The following is a 20214-nucleotide window of genomic DNA, read 5'->3' as shown; positions in this document are numbered from 1 at the left end:
CTCCCCTCCACATTCCTCATCTCCTGACTTGATTCTGCGTTTTCTTTTTTCACAGCACTTAACATCTGCTAACACTTTATATGTAATATAAAAGTTATGATGTTTATTCAGTGTTGTTTGTTTCTCCTCCTTCCGCTGGAATGGAAGGTCGCCCAGGGCCAGGATCTTGGTCTAGTCAGTGTGTGGCACACAGCAGGTGCTCAGTAAATAAATGCTGACTCAATGAATCAGACGGTCCTGGGGGAGGATGACGGGATAAACGTTGGCTTTTTCTTAATATTCCAAACACAGTGGTGAGATTATGGGTTATTTTTACTTTCCTTTTTATGATATTATATTTTCTAATTTTCCTATAATCTATATGCATCATTCTTACAATCAGAAAAAAAAATAAAGGCTTCTAAGAACAGGGGCAAGCACCGCCCTCCCTGCAGTGTCCTGGGGCGGGGACCCTGCCCCTGCGGGGGGATCCAGGGCTCCTCCACAGCCCTGCCCTCGCTCAGCAAAGCCTGGCTTTGGCTTTCCCAGCTCTGCAGACCCCAGTCTTTTCTCCCTGGCCCCCCACCTGGCTCTGGGTGCCCCCGACGGTTTGGCCCTGGCCTCCTTTTCTAGGTTCCACTCCCACCAGAACATTCCCGTTCTCCGGACACACTGAATACTCTCACCTCTGGGCCTTGGTTCAGGCCAGCCCAGCCCCTGGAATGCTCTCCTCAGCCCCCATCCATGCCTCCTAAATTCCTACCATCCCTCTAAACCTAGTGCTAAGCTAGACCCACTTCCTTGGGAAATCTGCCCTATAGCTGACTTCTGCTCTGGTCCTCTCAGCCCCTGGGCCAGTGTGACACGCAAATCTGCCTTGCACGAGGGCTCCTGTGTCCTGCTCCTCCTTCACTGGACTGAGCCTGGAGGGCAGGGAGCATTTCTCCTCTGGCTCCTCTGTCTCTTTCCCATGTCTCTCTGCATCTCTTCGTCTCCCCCAGCCCTTGCCTCTGTCTGTTTCCCCACTATTCTCTCTCTTTCCTCAATCCTTCCTTCCATCTGGCCTTCCCAATTGGCTCCCTCTCTTCCTGCCCCACTGCTGGCCCTTCCATCAATCAGGAAGGTCTGTGCTATGCTAGATCCAGGAAGGAGATCCTCCCAGATGCGGATGTGGGGACCTCGGAGCTGCAGGGATGGAGCCCGCCTGCCCCTCACTGTGTCCCAGGCTGCTAGCCCTGCTGCCTGCTGAGCCAGTCCGGGAGTCTCACGGCCTGGCCCAAGGCTGACCCCTATGGGCCGGTCCCCCGAGAGCAGCCTTCCATCAGTGCCTTTCTGGGTGGATCCAGCAACAGAGAGGAGCCTGCAGGGGACCTGTGGAGCAGTCTGAGCCAGAGTTCAGACCCAGAACAAATCCCGCGGCCTTGCAAAACAGCGAGGATTGGCAGTCAGGAGGGGCCCTGATTAGCTGCAGTGTTCAAACCCCGAGTGTGGGAGGCAGACAGTCAGGAAGAGGCACAGAGGATCTCGAGCCCCCACGACCCCACCAAATGACCCAGGGCTGGGGAGAGACCCTGTGAGGCCATAACACGCGTCTTAAAATAGCAGAGGCGGCCCATGGGATGTGGGGAAGGAGAACCCAGCCCCAGTCCTGGACTCACCACTGGCTTGCTCTGTGAGCCTCAATTTCCTTATCTGTACAATGGGGTGGGAATTGATGTCTAGCCAGATACCTGGATAAACGTCCTACCTACGATACCCTGGCAGTCACCTTGGTGTAGACAGCCTCACTTGGGTCACCTGGTGACTGAAGGGATGTGGTTGTCCAGTAACAAAGAGGTCCTTGGCTGGCTCCACACAGAGCAGCTTTGGGAGGTCCCGCAGTCAAGGCACAGTGGTCAAGAGCTCAGACCGAGACGTCCAAGGAGCTGGGGTTCAAATCCGGCCCTCCCCACTTTCCAGAGGTGTGATTTGGAGCAGGTTACTTAACCAAAGCCTCAGTTTCCTGAGCTGTAAAATGGGGGTGATGACTCCTAATTCATCATGTCGTAGTGAGAACTGAATGAGATACCTTCACACAGCTCTTCGCCCAGGGCTGGCGCACGCCAAGTGCTTGTTACTGTTGCCTACTGCTATTTTGCAACAGAAGATTAACTTGAAAGTCATCTCATACCTTTAGGGCCAGCAGAGCAAAGGGCTGCCTGAAAAGTGGTGGGCCTCCAATGGCAGGCCAACCCATCCAGGTGAAATAGTCTAAGAGCACGCTCATGCCACAGGCCCGGGGTCCTGTCAATATTTATGCTTCTGTTTCAGAGCACACAACTATTACGAGTTTCCTATACAAATTAGAACAAAAACACACAGAAGAAAATAAGAATCATATAGGCAGGTCTGTATTTGAATCCCAGCTGTGAAATCTACCTCTCCTGTGACCTTGGGCAGGCTTCTTAATTGTTCTGATCCTCAGTTTCTGCATTTGTAAGATGGGGGTAAATAACGCCCATCTCACAGGGTAGGCACGAGGATGAAATGAAGTACGAAGGGAAAGTGCCACGGGGCCTGGAAGGAGTAAGAGCGACTATACTAATCCAGCCACTCAGAGAGAATCACTGTTCACGCTTTTTGTATTTCCTTTCAATTTTTTTCTATGCACATCTGATGCGCGTATAATATTAACATACATATATTTACTAATTTGAGGCCATATTGCTTGTTCTTTTTATGTTACTATTATATCACCTCTTGAGGTGCTAACACATGGGGAAGGATGTCTGATTTTGAACCTGGGTATATTTGACTCAAATGCTTTCTAATTGTGTTTTAGTAAAGACACTCTCTTGTCTTACTAAACGCAAGACACTTTTGTGTCTTACTAAAGACACGAGATTGTGATTGTGTTTTCGCAAAGACACTCTTGGCTCCCCCACAGTGTTTCTCAACATTTTTTCCATGATTGCCCTTCCTCCTCGGAAACCTTTTCAGACTTTCCCCCCCGATTCCCTCCTCCAATGCATTTCTTTAAAAACATTTTATCTTGAAATAATTATAGGTTCAGAGAAAGTTGCAAAGATGGCAGAGAGAGATCCTGTGTTCCTTTCATCCATTCTTCCCCAACGGTTACATCCGTTGTAACCACAGCACGATATCAAAACCAGGGAACTGACACAATGTGTGTCTAGTTTTATGTTATTTTATCACATGTGTAGATTTGTGCAACCACCACCACAATCAAGATACGGAACTACTCCATCACCAGAAAGATCCCTGTTGGGCTGTCCCTTTATGGTCACCCATCCCTCTCCTTGTCACCATGCCTAACCCCTGGCAACCAGTGATCTATTTCCTGTTTCTATAATTTGTCTTTTTGAGACTATCATATAAATGGAATCATCACTATGTGCTTTCTTGAGATTGAACTTTTTTTCCGCTCACCATAACGCCTTTGAGAGCTACCCAAGTTGTTACGTGTATTGGTGGTTCATTCCTTTTTATCGCTCAGTAAGAGTCGTGGTGTGGACGGACCACAGTTTGTTGAATCGTAAGACTACTGAAGGACAGCTAGGTTGTTTCCAGTTTGCGCTGTTACAGATAAGGCTACTATGAACAATCCTGCATAGATTTTTATGTGGACATAGGGTTTCATTCACTTGGGATAAATGCCCAGGAGTGCAATTGCTGGGTCTTATAGTAGTTTATGTTTAGTTTTTTGTTTTTAAAAGAAACTGCCAAACTATTTTCCAGAGTAGCCATACCATTTTACATTCCCACCAGCAATGAGTAAGAGATCCAGTTTCTCCACATCCTTGCCAGCATTTGGTATTGTCATTATTTTTTACTTTAGCTGTTCTAATAGGCATGTATTGATATCTCATTAATACTACAGACATACTGTCTGTCTATGTACTATGTGTTTATCTGTGTCTTTATATATATATAATAAAAGAGTAGGATTTTTTCACTCCCCCAGCCAAGAACCAATTTTCGCCCCCTTGGGGATGATGTTGCTCACGCTGAGAATGCATGCCTTCCCCAAGCCTCCTGTACAGGGGAAGGCACCAGGGGTTTGGTGAGACTTTCATCACTGAGCCAACTCCCAAGAGGCCAGGGAAACAGCTGGTTTGGACAAGTCTCGTGCAGAGCAATCTTGGAAGAACAAGGCCACAGCCTTGGACAAATGAAAGATTAAATACTCTGACCCCAAGGTGAACTAATTCAACAGAGGCACCAGGGAGGGGACCCCTGCAATGGGTGGGGCACGGAAACCTCCCTCTTGAGCTGAGGTTCTTCTCAGAGCACGGTTGCCTCCCATAGCTGGCGTCCGCCATGACTGCGGCAGTAACCTGGTACTGGAAGATGCTCGGGCTGTGAGTCCTGCCTCACTCAGCATGCAGCGTGAGGTAGGTTCAGGACCACTGTCTTGACAACAGCTTACCGCATGAGCCCCCATCCCATATCCTGAGGCCCTGACTCACCCAAGCCAAAGTGTGCCACGGGCTCCATCTCGCACAGGTAACCCGAGCCCCCATCGATGATCCTCAGGTGGGCCCCGCTCTTCTTGGTGTACAGCACGACCTTAGCCCCCCTGGCGAATGCCCCAAACCGGGTCCGTGGCACCACTCGCAGCCAGTTGTTGCTGAAGCCCTGTAGGTGGGAGGAAGGCAGGCCCTGGGCATCAGTAGGGTGAGTGGGAGGAGCAGGGAGGGAGGAAAAGAAAGGGAGGGAAGTACAAAGAGGAAGAGAAGAAAAGGGGCAGAGGAAAGACAGGAGGAGGAAGCCGAGCAGGCAAGGTGGGCAAGGCATACAGATTGGATGACGTTTGGAAAGAGAGGCACTGGGAAAAGAGGAGGGAAAGCCAACAGACTCAGGAAGAACAGTTTTTGGATGAGAAATGCCAGTGAAAGGCAGAGGGGTAAGGGGCTTCTCCTGGGAGGACGCCCTTCTCAGAGGTTTACTGTGAGAACTGGGAATTTATTTGCGTCCTCTGGGTCCCGGGATTTCCATCTCCCGCTGGTCAAGCAAGCATCGGGGCTCCCCTGCCTGGATCCACCCTAGGCCCAGGGGAGCACACACTGGGCTGGATTCCACGGGTCCTGAGGTCCACGCACACCTGATTTCCCCGGAAGACAGACAGCGGCTGAGCCATGGACTCTCCATGGGACAAGATGAGGTCTAGCATCCCGTCTCCATCGAAGTCTGTCACCACACCCCCTGCAACAATGCAGATTCCACTGTGACCATCGGCCAGGAGACCCATGATGGGGAGGGGCTTCCCAGCAGCGCCATGTCATGCACGTGTGCCTGAGTGTGGGCCAGAGAAAGAGCACAGCCCTGGGCAGGAAGACTGGAGCTAGAAGCCCATCTCCTCTCCTTCCCAATGGCCAGCTCACGGGAGGAATTCATGGAAGAGGGGTTCTCTTTCCTTCTTCGCCTGCACTTTTGCGTGGAGAGAGAGGGTGCACATTAGTCAGACCATGAAGACTTCTTTCTGGTCTTTCTAGATACACACCCTTCGTATTTACACAGTTTGGGTCAGTCTATCCAGTGTTTGCATGTGCACCGTCTCCTTAGGGTCCTCACTGCAACCCAGAGGCATGAGGAGGGCAGATGTAATTATCCCCAACTGATGGATGTGGAAACCAGAAAATGAAGCAACTTTTCCAGGACCACACTTGAGACAATGGAGGACTGGGTCTCAGGACTTCTAAGACAGCGTTCTTTCTCTGACACCACGCTGAGTGCCAACAGGGAGGGGTCAGACCGCAGGACCCCCAGCCTCTCCTTTCCATCTCCACCCAGCAAGGCACTGCTAGAGAAGCCACTGCCCGTGGATTCCCAGACACCCACACGCTGAGGCCCCGGGACTGGGAGAATGGACCAGCCCCTCCTCTGCTCCTGCCTGGCACTCCCAGGGGCTCCTCCACCTCCACTCTCACCCCTGCCCTAGGGTCTCAGCCCTCAGAGTGGCAGGGACAGGAGAAGCCCCACCATGGGGCTGGCTGCCCCACCTCTCCAGCCCTGCCTCCGGGGTGTGGGCAGCCCTGAGACAGGGGAGTGCAGGCCGAGCCTTCAGGTGCCCTCACCTGTGCCCCGGCCCTCAGGCTCCAAGGCATCGCCAGGATTGAGCTCCTCGATGAGGGGATCGCCGTGTTCCCTGCGGATGACGCTGCAGGAGAGGAGACACGCCTGTTCATGGATGAGTAGCAAGCTGGTGAGGCCTCGGTGGGCCCCCTGGACCTAGAGGCCCACTGGCTCCATTCTCTGTCCCCTGAGAATCCCCAGGTCCCGTTGTGCATGGGCTGCCACCTGGATGCCTACAGAGCCACTCTCTGCTCACAGACCCTCCCTGTTCCCTTCTTGGGTTTTAATTTGTGTTGGTAAATATTGATTTTTCCTTCTCTAATGGATGAATTATAGACAGCCTGGGCAAGGGCCGTTGATGGATGGAGAAGGGGCAGGGACACAGCTACCTCCAGCTGACCTTCACTTTCCTTCATGGGGCCCTGGGTTTCTGAGTTCTGGATGCTACCCAGGGTGCAGCCCTCACTCAAATGCCACCTCCTGCAAGCCTGCCCTGATCGTCCTGCCAGCAGCCATGCCTTCCTGCTCTGCCTTTATCACTCTCTTCCTTTGTTAAAGCTCTCTCTGATGTATCTTATTCCCTAAGTTAGACTGCGAGTTTTCTCCAGCTGGGACCAATATTATTCGTCTTTGCATCTTCCACAGCATCTAACACAGTGCCTGGCTCTCAGGAAGCTCCAAGCACATGTCTGTGCAAGGATGCAAGGATAAATTCCACAGGCAAAAGGGAGGAAAGTGGTCCCTTTGGGTTGTAGGGGTTCTGTCTATTTTGAACTCTGAATCCTGGTAATATTTGCTTCGGAAAAGTCCACTGCAAACGTCCGGCTCTTTCTCCACACTGAGCTGAATGCCGATCACGTTGGTGAGCTTTCCTTTCCAATTTTTCTCACTCATTAGATTCTCGCAGCCTTGGGTGCTCTGCCCCGGATGTGTGGAGCACTGCTGGGGGAGGCAAAGGGCCAGGAGGATCTGTATCACTTTCCCCCGGGCCCATTGCAGGGGGCTGTTGTCCACCCAAATCACAGAGTCACCAGAGGGCTGTGATGCAGACAGTGTTTCCAGGAGGGGGCTGGGGTCCCCTGAGCTGGAGCCTCTGGTGGATGGACAGCAGAGAGTGCTGACAGAACTGCAGGGTGTCTGCATAGTATAGCAGACACCCAGGGAGGTGTCCTTTGTCCACATGGGCATCTGCGCTGAGCACATCCATGCGTGCAGAATGGGCAGTGGGCAGCGCGCAGCACGCCTTGTGGTGCACTGGGTATGTACACACCTGCTGGAGGTGTGTATGCCTCAGCCTGCTAACACCCACAGTCCTTTTCACCACTCATGTCCTAAAGACTCTGCCACAGCTGGGCAGAGACACCCCTTGGTTCAGGTGACAATGCAGTTAAGGGTTCCTGAGGATAGAGCCCAGCAGTTCCTCTGCATTTATGAATTTACTGAACAAATCCTCCTGTAGCAGCAACTGCAGTGTGCCAGGCACCACGTGGGGGCCTGCAGCTGTGGTGTGTCCCAGGAAGGATGGAGCTCAGCCTCCACGGGGACAGGGAGTCCCGTGCACAGTGCTGAAGGCCGACAGGGAGAGTGGGGCCGAGGGTGGTGCAGAGCTGGGCAAGCTCACCCAGATTTGCACAACCAGGGCAGGCTTCCAGAAGGAAGGGCCAACTAAGCTGAGACCAGAAGGATGCCTGAGTACATGTCACTCAGATGAAGAGGGAGAAGCGAGGCGCAGAGCCTGTGGGTCGTGAGAGTCCACGTCTGGCCCAGCCCAGAACTGAAAGAAGCTGGGGGTGTCTGGTATGGAGGTGTAAACAGGGAAGTGGGGAGTGTCAAGGCTGGGGACAAAGCAGGGCCACATGGGACATATCAGAGAAGGCAACGGGGTGCTGCTAAAGGGTTCAGGTGGAAGAGGGGTGTGGCCAGATTTGCATTTTCAACAGCTTGCTCTGCAGAACTAGACACAGGGAGACCAGCTGGAGGCGGGTGCAGGGACCACCTTGAGAGAGACGGGAGTGCTGTGGCGTAGGGGTGGAGGGACGAGAGCAGACCAGAGGCATGTTTAGATGTGTAAGCAGTGTGACCACACATCTCCTGGTTGGCCTGGGAGCATCTCGTTTCTGCCTGTTGTCCCGCCTATATTAACAGGCCCCCTTGCCCTCTCATTAAGCATTCAGTTTGAGCGATGAGTCCCCCGGTCCCCCTAGTCGTCCCTGAAGGACTTGCAGACTGAGGCACACCCGAGGCTTTGAGTCCACAGTGCCTCCTACAAGGAGCCCACCGTGTTCCATTCAGCGACAGGTGAAAAGCCCAGTGGTATGGGACAGGTGGGGGCTCAGCTTCCAGAGTTGCCGCTGAGCGGCAGCCCCAGATGTAGCTCCCACACTCTCCACTGTGTGCTCAGGCCCCAGCCATCTGCCATGGGGACTTGGGGCACAGCCACGTACCCGGGAAGTGGCTTTTGCAGCCACTGCATGGAAGCAAACACACTAAGCCACAGGGCGACCGCGTGGTGACCCTGTCCACAGACAGCCCAGGGCCCTCAGAGCAGCCGGAGGGAGGCTGGGAGGTTTGACAGGCAGGGCGGGCAGGGGGCAGGGGGAGGTGCTTGGATCTTGGGCCACAGAGATGAGAGCACTAGACTCCTTGGTGTTCAGGGGCCCTGGCGAGTGACACTTTATTAGCCCAAGAAGGAAAGCAGTGTCTCTGTTAATGAGCAATTGATCTTCCGCAATTAATCTGGAAGTTGTGAATAAGCTTTTTGCAAGGCACCTAATTAGTAAATCTGGTGCCTTCGGGGGGTGATTACATCCAGTCAGGATTGATGCTTTGTTAATAATTATATTTTAAAACACGCTTAGTCACAGTTCTCGCCTTTTATTAATAGTTGGGGCCCTCCTGGGGGAGGGCACGGGGCCTGGGAGTGAGCAGGTGGTGGTCTGGCCTGTTCCCTGAGCCCGCGCCCCAGCCCCCCCTCCTCTCCCGACCTGGTCCCGAGCTCTACTAACGTGTTTCAGGCCAGCAACAGGGCCGTTTCAGGCCATGTGGGTCCTGAGGTTGTTCCCCAACAGCACTTCTCAAACTTCAGTTTGATAAGAATTACCTGATGCCTGGTGCACTTGTTAGAAATTCAGATTCCTGGGCCGCACCCCCGAGATTCTGATTCAGGGGATCTGGGTTGGGCCTGGGACTCTGCACTTTAAATAAGCACTCGGTGACTGATGCCAATGGCCTCCCCTCTTAGAGATGTGTTGCCTCTGAAAATCCAACCCTTCTTCCCTCGAAGCAATGCTCAGATGCTTTGATGCTCAGATGCTTTCATTCTGTAACTCCCTTTTCCTTGTCTACCATTACTTGTCTCATCTGACATTTCTCAAAGGATGCTTTCCAGTGCATCAGTCCCAAGAGGAAAATCTTTGAAAAAAGTGTCCTGTGGTCAAATCTATTTGGAATACTCCATCCATCTTTCAGAAAGTAAAAATACTCATGGTGATGTTAAGGCTCTGAGAAGTCCTGCAGTCAATAAACCTGCCTGTCTTTGCTTAACCCAGGTGTGCCCAAATGGATTTGACTGTCATCCTTTTTTGTGGTAGTGTGGAGCCTGGTTTCTGGGCACCTGACCATGTCCCTCTGCCCATTTCCCCCCACAACAGCAGGAGGCCGGCTTTCTGCCCAGGATTCGCCCTCCATTCTCGCAGTCTCTTGCCCAATCCTGTCCTTCCCTCTTCTCTGTTCCTTTATCAGGGGACCTTCCCCCACCTCAGCCCTTGGAGCTTCCCTTCTGAGCCCCACACCTTCCTCCCTGACCCCTGGCCATCACAAGTGGGTAGCCTTGAGCCAGGCTGAAGTGTCTACCGGAAGAGGCGGTTGGCTGAGGAGCTGCGGTGGGCGAAGTTGTTGAAGAAGATCTCCAGCTCCTGGTCGTTGTCAAAGTCGGCGGCGATGACCGTGCGGACTGGGGAGGGCATGGAGAACTTGGGCGAGGCGATGTCCTGGGAGGGGAGAGGGCTGCAGGTCAGCAGGCAGACGCAGGGGAGGCTGGGAGTGGGCGAGAGGCCGGCTCCCCACACTGTGTGTGTCCTGGGGGATGCTGCTCGACCTAACACGCCCCCTCCCCTCCCAGCATGGGACTCGAGTGGCCGCATTCAGGACCACAAGAACCTCAGGCTGCTTGTAGAACAAGGAGGTAAGAGGAACAGTCCCGGTTCACCAGCGAAGCACTTGCTGTTCCCTAGCCAGGATCACGTGTAGCCCTCCCCCCATCCCTGAAGCAGCACGGACATTAGTATCCTATGTTACAGGCGAGGCAACCGAGTCCCGGAGAAGGATGGGACCTGCCCATAGTCACAGCTAACGCATGAGCTAACGCATGAGGCCGTAGCCAGGGCTTCTGATTCCCGAGGCAATGCCCTTTCCAGCAGGCATCCTTCCTCCTCCGCAGTGAGAGTCGGAAGCTGGGTGGACCCTGGAAAGTGCTGTGCACTTGAATCCAGGCTTCTCAGCTGACCAGCTGTATGATCTTAGGTAAGTTATCTAAGCCCCTAGATCTCACTTCCCTCATCAGTAACATGGGGCTGGTAAGAGCTGCCCAGGATGTGAGGACTGCCTGTGAAATGCTTGGCATAGAGGGGCATGAGACGGATCATGGGCATCTGTCCTGGCCTTGCCCCTGCTGGCAGCCCCAGGGAAGGTGGCAGCAGTGGCTGTTTGCTGTGTTGTTGCTGCCTCCGGGGCTGGGAAGGGCACAGGTGGTGTCTCTGGGCCCTCTGGGCATGTCCTGTGGCCCATGGGCCTGGTTCTGCCCCGGGCCTCTGACGGCAAGCCATCTCTGTTGGCTGCAGGAATGAGCTGCCTGCTCTGGGGAGGCTGAAGAGGGACGTTGTCCCCATCAGTGCTGTAATGAGGCTGACTAAGAGCCTGGCCAGCTGGCCAGGGTGGGCTGAGCAGGGCCTTAAGAGCTGGGGAACAGAGACCTTAGGATCCCAAGCTCGTTATTATTCTATTGATTCTACAAAAATGGAAACCTACACAGCCCTTGGGGCTGTCCCACGGGACGCCTGGGCCTCTGATATAATGTCTGTGGAGCACTTAGCACCGTCCCTGGCACACGGGAGGCCTTGACAAGGGGGCATCTATTATTCCTATTATCCTGGCTCCTGTGAGCTCTGGGGAGGGGCCGTCAGAAGGTCAGCAGGGCTCCTCCACCTGGGCACCGACATTTGGGACTGGATCGCTCTTTGCTGTGGGGCTGTCCCGTGCATTGTGGGACACGTGGCAGCATGCCTGGCCTCTGCCCACGAGATGCCAGTAGCACCCTCTATCCCGTTTGTGACAACCAAGAACGTCCCAGACATTGTCCCATGTACTGGGTTGGGGGAAAAGTCGCCCCTGGCAGAGAACCTGGGTGAGAACAAAAAGCTGAATAAAGATGAGAATCATCCAGGATTCCAGAATCAACTGTCCCAAGTTCAGGGACATCTCCTCCTCACCCAGAGAGCCTGGGGCTCAAGCCTCTGCAGGGAGGGAGCGGCTGGGCCTGAGCACCCCCAGGTGGCTGCCTACAGGGGAGGGCACTTGTGGTGGTCACCCGGACATAAGGTCCCTGGAGACTTCCCCAGTACCATCAAGCCTCAGGCAAATGCTGGAGTTTTCTTGTTCCCTCCGGGGTTTTTGGCAAGACCTAGGTGCCCCCAATCCAGAGAATGAAGTCAGCCTTTTGGGGCTCCTCTGCCCTGCTCCCACCCACATTGGGGGGCTGCTCTCCCTCCTCGGCTCACGGCTCTCTCTGCTCCGGAAACTATAGACATTGCAGCAGCCCAGGATGGAGTCCATGGTCCCCCAGATGTTGCCTTCCTTGTGGCCCGCCCCCATCAGGCTCTCCAGAGCCACAGCTCCTTCTCAGCCTGGTGGGAGGCACAGGCCGGGTTGCATCCCCAGGACAAGGCAGGGCCACTCGCAGTGCTGGTGGCAGAAGAGAGGGAGGTAGAGGCCCCTTCTTACCCGGAAGCGGACCTGCCCGTGGGCGCTCATCTGCAGGTAGAGGCGGTGGGGGCCGTTCCAGTTGCCATAGACGATGTCCACTTTGCCGTCACGGTTGAAGTCAGCCAGGGCGACACCTCGCCCATGCTGGTGGGGGTCGTCCACACCTGGGAGGAAAGGCAGGACCCTCAGGACAGCGCCCCCTGCAGCCTCCACCACCACTCACCTTGCGGGAGCTCCATGAAGAGCAACAAGGCAGGGTCACCTCCTCTGTCCCTTGCCCTCTGGGGAGCAGATGAGGAGATGCGGCTGCCATCCCAGAATTCTCCTTAGGGGCGGGAGGTGGGACTGCCATCTGGTTGCGAAGGGGACCAGAGACTTATCTTCAAGCGGCATTTGCCCAGCAAGCACACTATTTTTACTCAGTTTTGGGGGGCATGGGTGGGAGGAAGGAGACTGGTGGAAATTCTGGAGGACTGAAGGCCTCCCCAGCCAGTGCCGACACTGCCACTGGGTGATGTTACATTGATTGTCACTCTTTGCTTAAATCTCCCTAGTATTCTTGGGTCAAGTTCAAATTCCTGTCCAGGGAGTGCAAGGCCTCCGCCCACCTTACCTGGTCTTTCTCTGGTACCACTTTCCCCCTTACTCATAAGCTCTGGCCACCCTGTGCTCCCTTCATTCCTCAAACAAACCAAGTACTTTCCAGCTTCTGGGGCCTTGTTCAAGCTGGTCTCTCCTCCCGGGATGTTCTTCCCCTGGCTCTCGGGTACCTGGCTCCTTGTTTTTCTTCTGCTCTCAGCTACAATGGCACCTCCCCAGGGAAGCCTTCCCTGACCACTCTCACAAAAACAGCCCCTCCCACCCTCCCTGTCATTCACTCTGACAGCCTCCTGTTCTTTTTCTCCATCGCGCTGATCACACATGCAATTATGCTCCTTCGTGGTTTTCTTGCTCACGGTCCTGTTATCTCTCTAGACCTTACGCTCTATGAGGTCAGGGTCTATCTTCTTGTTCACCTGTGTTCACACTGCGTCTGTCTCAGGGCCTGTGGTGACCCGGTGGTTGTCAGTAAATACTTGCTGAATGAAGGAAGACACGTAAATAATTTGACAGAATGCAACTGGGGATGTTGGTGACAGCTGAGAAAATACTGCACCATGACAGAGAAACCCACAGCGGGCCTTGTGAGATCGAGGAAGGGAAGCTTCTGTGTCCAATGGCATCTGCTTACACTGTCCCTGCATCTGCCAGTGGCCATGGGACTGAGCTGATCCTGGGGGAGGACGGAGGGTGGCTTTACTCAAAGGATGGCCTGAGCTCCTGGCTGCCCAAGGCAGACACGTTCCTTCAGGCCAAGGGCAGAGCTGAAAGGTAGGGGGTACCAGCTCTAAACACCCTTGCTGACTCTTTTGGAGGACAAACTGCCATTGGTCACCAGGCCCTCGGAGTTGGTGGGCAATAGGACAATATAGTGGGAGGTGGGGATCACAGACCCCACGGCACTGGGGCTTTTCCAGCTGCAAACACAGAGATCCTGAGGATGGGAGCCAGGAGAGGGAGGGACGCCCTGAGAACCCTGGAGGCTGAGCACCCTCTTGGGGGAGGGAAGGATCCCAGGAGGGGTGGGATGGGGGGAGAAGAGGCACTGAGACCCAGGCTTGAGAAAGACAGTTTGCAAAGGAATGGGGGTTGCCTCCAACCTCTAGGAATAATACCCCATAATTCTCTGAAACCCCCCCCCGCCACCAGCCCTAATGTCGGTGGCCTTCTGTGTTGGCCCATTTCTCTCCTATCTACGAGGCACCTTGACAAGAAGCTGGTTCCCTTTCACGGGAATAATCGGTGCCAGGCTGCATTTCACAGCAGCATCTGTTTGGGTGATGAATGCCCTCTTGACATGTCTTGTTAAGCCCCTGCAATCGTTCTGACTTTCAATTACGGGCCTAGCACCTTTCCTCTCTCCTCCTGCCTGATACCTTCTCCCACTCCAACTTGTTCGCTCACCTCTGCTTCTATCTCTTTAACACCTTATCAAATCCTCTAGGTTTTCTCCACCACCGCCTCCTCTTCATTTTATGATTTTTCAGCAATGAGAAATTTCGCTTGCTAGAGTATACAGCACCAGGAGGGGTGAGCTGGGTGGGAGGACAGGCCAGGGGAGCTGCCTCCAACTTTAGCTTTGCCGGGGAAGGAGAAGAGGGAGAGGCAAGGACGGGGATCCACTGGCTACAAGTGTGTGAGGGGTGTTCCAATTGGGAACTCCCAGCAGACAGCAGGGCAGCAGGTACTCCTAAGTCACAGAGAATGGACTAGCACACGCTCGGGGATTGGATGCTAGCCGTCAGCATCAGCTGGAGCTCTGATCTATGTGTCTGGCTCCCCGCTCACCTCTTCTTCTGGAGGCCAGAGCTCGTCCCTATGCCGCCAAGAAGGAGACAAAATCAAACCTTCTGTTCGTTGGCAGGGTGGGGAGGACGTGGGTGGGGAGAAGTGGCTGAAGGGCAGACTGATTACATCCACAAACTTATGGGGCGTCCACTCTGTCATTCAGCAAAAGTTACTGGGTGACCACCGTGTGCTGAGCATTGTGTCAAGAATGAACAGAATAGTGCCCAGTCCTTGTAGACATAGACAGATTGTTATAGCTATGTAGAAACCGGGGGGAGAGATACATGCAAGGGCAGTGGAAACGCAGAGGAGGGAGTGCCAATCTCTGCTAGGTGCCATAGAGGGAGGCAAGAAAGCGTTCACAGATAACATCTGAGCTGAGTGTTGAAGGATAAATAGAAGTTCTTCAGCTAGAGAAGGGGGAGAGGGCATTTCAAGGGGGGAGAATAGCAGGTATAAAGGCCCTGAGGCAGATGAGGGATGAGCATAGAGAGAGGAAGGAGAGCACACTGGGAGCCTGGAGCACTGTTTTATGTGGATTTTATTCTGCTTCTTATTAGAGCTATTTGTTTACTTGTCTGTTTCCCCCTCTAGAATGTCAGTGCCTTGTGTGCATGTGTCTGGGGGGTGAGGTGGTCTTAGCCTTACTCAGGTCAGCATCCCCAGCTCTTAGCACTAGCCTGGCACTTAGCAGGGGCTTAATAAATGGTTAATGGATTGAATCGAATGTTTAAGATGAATGTGGGAGGGGGATGCAGAGAGGCAGCTTGGAGGGGAAATTGATGCTGAGAGACCCAAGCAAGACTCAGAGGAACATGGGCCAATTTCAGTTGCTAGAAAATGGATAACAGTCAGGAGTTCAAGGTCCCCCTCTTCCCATGGCGAACATCCCCTGTGGCCTGAGCCATGGCGGATGTGGAATTGGAGGTGACAAGCATCGTTTCCCTGTGTGGTGCAGAGGATGACTTGTCCTGCTCTCCCTGAGGCCTGTGAGGTCATGCTGGAGGGGCAGGGCAGCCCAGAGTCCCCTATGGGTTTGGGGGTCTAAGTGACACAGAGCAGTGGCTGCACTCACCAGCGCTGGCAGCAGCGTCCACGAAGGTGCCATCGCCCCGGTTGTGGAAGAGGAAGTTGGGTCCATTCTCGTTGTCACAGAAGATATCTGAGGCGCTGCTGCTGAGGATGGGGCCCACGCTGACACCCCGGCCCCCTAGGAGAGGACATCGATGCACAGAAGGTGGCAGAAGCAAAGCCCCAGGCCCGTGTGGAGGACGGGGGCTGCCTCTGAGAAGCTGCTACGGTGATGCCTCAGAAGAACCTGGGGTGCTGGAATTCCAACTTTCTGGATGTTTCCCTGAGCCCAGATCTGGACTCACAGTCCCACAAACCTGTGTGGAGGGTGACCACACTGATGACAAGGCAAGTGAGGAGCAAGATCAGGTCACTTTGTGCCAAAGGAATGATTCTATGACCTAAGGAACACAAAGGCCACCACACAGGTCCTTCCCTTGCCTTCGCTGGTGGAATGACAATAATCCTAATCCCAGCTCTACCCACAACATCTGGGTCAAGTCACAGATTTCCCGGACAACCCCCAGCCCCATCCCTAGTCACACACATGCTGGTCAAGACACTGGGGGCGTCCCTGTTCTAAGAACCTACAGGAGTAGATTCCAGCTGTAGGTACAACGATGCTTACTTGGCTTTGTTTGACGTGGTAAACAATTGGGAACAACCTGCACGTCCATCAACAGCTACTGGTTGATGGATTACGGCGCATCCATATGATGGACCACTCTGCAGCTACTAAAAAGACTGGCAGATCCATATGTATTGACTTGGAAGCGTGCCCATGACATACTGTTAAATGAAAAAACAATTCGCCAAGTAATAGTACTGTGTGATCTTACTTTTATAAAAAAAAAAAAAGAAAAAGGAAAGCACATGATATTCCTGGACTTGTTTGTGCAAGCTTGTTCTTGAGTTTGGGGAAAGGTGGAAAAGGCTGCGCCTTGGGCTACCTTGACGGGGGGGATTGGGGAAGGAAGGAGAGACAGTAGCTGGCCTTTTTTTTGAATGTCTTTGTATTGCTTGGCTTGTTGCAACAAGAATTGCTTCTGTAGTTTAAAAGGGGAAAAAATCCAATAAAGTGTATATTTTTGAAGGAAGAAAGGAATCAAGCCAGCTCTACATTATGGTTTGAAGTCTCCAAGATCAAATTTGAGCTACCACATCAAGAAGTCCAATCTTCAGACGTCTTGAACAAACCACCCCCAATCGGTGGTTTTCAAATAAAGCCCCCAAAGCCACCCCCCCAAACGGTGGAAACACTGAGCAGAAAACAGCCCGACCAGGACCAGGACGTGGATTCTAGTCCCCCCTTGGATTTTTACAAAACTGCGTGATCTTGGGCAATTTACATTACCCGTTTAGCCTCAGTTTCTTCATCTATAAAACGGGGCCAGCATGACCTGCCTTTTCTATTTCAGGGTTTTCGAGAGGATAAAATGAGGAGAGACACGTGAAAAGTCTCTGTGAATCCTACAACCTAGCTACTCAGAGTCAGGTCCGCGGACCTGCCGCAGGGGCGTCACCGGGGAGCTTATTAGAAACGCAGAATCTCAGGCCCCGGCCCAATCAGGACCCGCATCCTACCAGATCCCCTGGGTGCTTTATGTGGACAGTAAAGTTTGAAAAGCGCTGCTCTAAAGGACTGTTCAGTACTATAAGAACAGTTCTCAGAGCGCTCAGAAGAACTCGATTTTTTTTTTAAAATAAATGAGCGCTCAGGCAGACCTGAGGGATGACAGGCCAGGCCCCCTGCCTGCCCGCCTCTGGATGGGGCAGAGGTTTCCGCAGAGCGACTGTGCTAATTTGGGATGAAGGTTCTCTTGGTCCCCAGGCTGCTCCTGTCCTCTGAGAGATGTCCCTGGAGGAAATCATGGGGCCATTCTCACCTGTGCAAACAGAGCCTGTGCACGAGGGCCGGTGTTTGGGGCCAGGGGGACAGAGTGGGCAAAATGGCATTGCCACTCTCATTGCTCCCGTGGTTGGGCTCCTCGTTACCACATTCTGGGCCCTGTGCCTCCAGATTCCTCTCAGGTAATCTAATTAGCTCTCAAGGAGAGCCCAAACCTCATGAAAATGGAGCCACTAAATCCACAAAGCTTCTGGGGAGCATCATCCAAGATGTGGCATGTGCTTTTCATTAGGACGTTTTCAGATGCCTTTCCTAAAGCCAGCAGGGAGGGGTCTGGGCTGCAACCTGGGCACCACTTCTGCCCATTCAAAGGGTTGCTGCCGAGTGGCTCTGGCAGCTGTTCCTGCCCTGGTCCTGCCAGACTCCAGTCCAGGAGCAGGCTTCCGTGAGAAACCCTCGGCCTCGCCTGGGCCCCCGGAAATTCCAGGTGGGGCTGCGGGATTTGCCGCCATGCAACTCCATTTTTCCTTCCCGGCCCTGGCATCCTCCAATTTCCTCTCTGCCTCTGGCTCCCAAGCTGTGACACATTCCTTTCATTTTCTACAAAGCAGGTTATTTCCCTCTTGGACAAATTTCTAAATCTTTCTAATTAACTAATTGGGTTGGGTTGAAGCCTTGCACCATTTGTAACCTGTAATTACTAGAAAATTACCATGGTAACCACACTACTAATTAGTGACAATTTATTGCCATGGCAACCAGACCATAACAGAGATGTTACCCACAACTCTTTCTTGGCAAGTTTGCTGCACAGTTGGGGAGCAGGTGAGTGGACAGTCAGTGAGCCGGCCTCTTGGGCACCGGCCCCAGCAGCCACAGGATGGAGGGCCTAACTGGGATCTGAGGCACGGACAGCCGGGTGTCTGTACCCCTCGCTGATGCTGCGGGGGAAACTACCCCCAGGTGGATCATGTAAGTCCTCTCCAAACCAATAAAATCCATCCATCCTAAGTGTGGTCTGACACTCCACTCCCCGCCTGGTTCATGACCGAGGCCCCTTCTTCAGCATCTTCTATCCAGACTTTCCTCCTCCTCCCCCCATTCTTCCTCCCCCCTCCTCCATCATGCCCACCTTGTCCTCCCCTCCTAAGGGGTAGCACACACTTTATGGGGCTACCAAGGAGGAAGTCAGCCTTTATTTAGCCTTGGAGAAGGAGTCCCAATAGGGACTTAAACTCCACTTTACATCAATTAATTCTTTTATTCTTGAGGCCAGTACGTCTTCTTGGGGACAAGCAGTTCCCTAGTTGGGGCTGGAAAGGCAGCCCTAGTGGTGGGAAAGACTGGGGATCAGAAAGGTCGAGCTGTGTGACCTTGGGCACATCATTGAGCCTTTCTGAGCATCTGTTTTCTCACCTATAACTCGAGACTGATAATAATAATAGCTGCTTCTCAGGGCTATCATAAATATTAAGTGAGTGTTTTTTGGAAGGTACCTTGGAAAATGTCAGGTGCCACATAGTCATTAGCTGGGACGATTTCCCACCTGCTGGGTGAATAATATCCCTTTATTTTCCCAGCACTTTCAAGCTTCAAAGGCCTCCTTGTTCTGTGGGGTGTGAATGCCGCTCCCTGCCCTGCCTTCCTGAAGGAGTGCTGGACCACAGGGGAAAACGAGCTCCCCCAGCGCCCCCCTTCCTCCTGCCACATTCCGGCACCCCTCTGATGATCCGCTCATCGGGTCTGAGCCCCACGGGGCAGCCTCGCTTACCATTAAGAGCTGCACCGCTAAACCTCTGAACCCCCACACTTGGGCGATGCAGACTCAAGTCCAATTTGGGTGCAGGCGATTCATCTCTGGGATTGCATCTGGGTCAGCCCTTGGAGGTGTGGGTGGGTGAGGATGAGAAAGAGGGGTTGTGGGGAATGGGGAAGCCATGCTGCTGGACCACCCCAAACTGTGGGCCGAAGGACCCAGGGATGAAGAAGCAGGGGATTGGCTCTCTAAGGAAGGCCTCCAGGTTCTTGCCCCACCTTAGCGCCCACTCTGGCTGCAGGAAGTTAGGAAACTCTGCAGGCCTTGCTCTCCCTCCCTGTAAAATGGGTGGGAGAATGAGACGCTCTCCAAGTCTCCTTCCACTCCACTTCTCAGTGCATCCTCCAGGCTGGACCACAGGACAAGCGTGGTTGGGAGTGGATTCCTGGGCCCACCTAGACTGTGTACTGTGGAGGCTCTGCAGCGAGGCCCATGGGCCAAGGAACTTGGACCCGTGGGATTACTCTGCTGATTAATTGATAGAAATATGATTCTGGTGGATGCCAAGGCCTGCAGGCTGCCAAGAACATCCAAGATATTGTAAAAGAGTAGCAAAACCACTCAAGAGTATAGGGGTGGGGCAAGGGGCAGTGCATGTGTACGTGTGCACACACGTGTGTTGGAGAAGGGGATGTGAGGAGGACAGGATGTTAACAGGGTCTCTCATGTAAATCTCCTGAAAATTCCAACAGTAATACTGTGCTGCTGCTGGCATTGCCATCCGAGAGGCCTCAGTGAGCCATCCAGATGTTGGGCAGGGTTCCCAGGGCATGGGTATGGAGGGTACGAGACAAGGACATTCCTTCCCCAATCCTTCCTGCCCATCCTTGCAGGACTTTGAGGGGGAGGTGGCCAGGCGGCCAGGTTCGATCATTTGTCCACTGGTGGGATTTCCAAACCTCAGGCACCTGATGGGCGCAGGAAGGAAGTGGTTCTTCTCTGTGCAATGCCCAGACAGTGAGGGGCCTGGAAGAAGCTGTTTCAGGAGAGAGGGAAGGTCAAGGAGTGGCAGGAATAGCTCCTCTGGGCCCTGTTGTTTGGTCCCTTGGACAAGGGA

At 53.5% G+C, this 20214-nt stretch overlaps 1 protein-coding gene across 3 annotated transcripts in view; it reads right to left on the bottom strand.

Annotated features, from left to right (window-relative positions):
* CRTAC1 (cartilage acidic protein 1) overlaps positions 1-20214 on the bottom strand; it is a 141856-nt gene that overhangs the window by 15594 nt on the left and 106048 nt on the right. For all 3 annotated transcript variants that reach the window (XM_014862739.3, XM_044752904.2, XM_014862737.3), the window contains exons 6-11: positions 15497-15631; positions 12052-12197; positions 9907-10043; positions 6057-6139; positions 5084-5184; positions 4449-4617 (exon numbers count right to left, since the gene is read on the bottom strand). In XM_014862739.3, the coding sequence (XP_014718225.1) occupies positions 4449-4617; positions 5084-5184; positions 6057-6139; positions 9907-10043; positions 12052-12197; positions 15497-15631 (771 nt within the window). The remainder of the gene's footprint in view (positions 1-4448; positions 4618-5083; positions 5185-6056; positions 6140-9906; positions 10044-12051; positions 12198-15496; positions 15632-20214) is intronic.

The sequence above is a fragment of the Equus asinus genome, chromosome 2, assembly GCF_041296235.1.
Source record: "Equus asinus isolate D_3611 breed Donkey chromosome 2, EquAss-T2T_v2, whole genome shotgun sequence".
NCBI classification, from domain to species: Eukaryota; Metazoa; Chordata; class Mammalia; order Perissodactyla; family Equidae; genus Equus; species Equus asinus.
The sequence above is the reverse complement of the archived record's forward strand: the minus strand, read 5'-3'. Positions and strand labels throughout refer to the sequence as shown.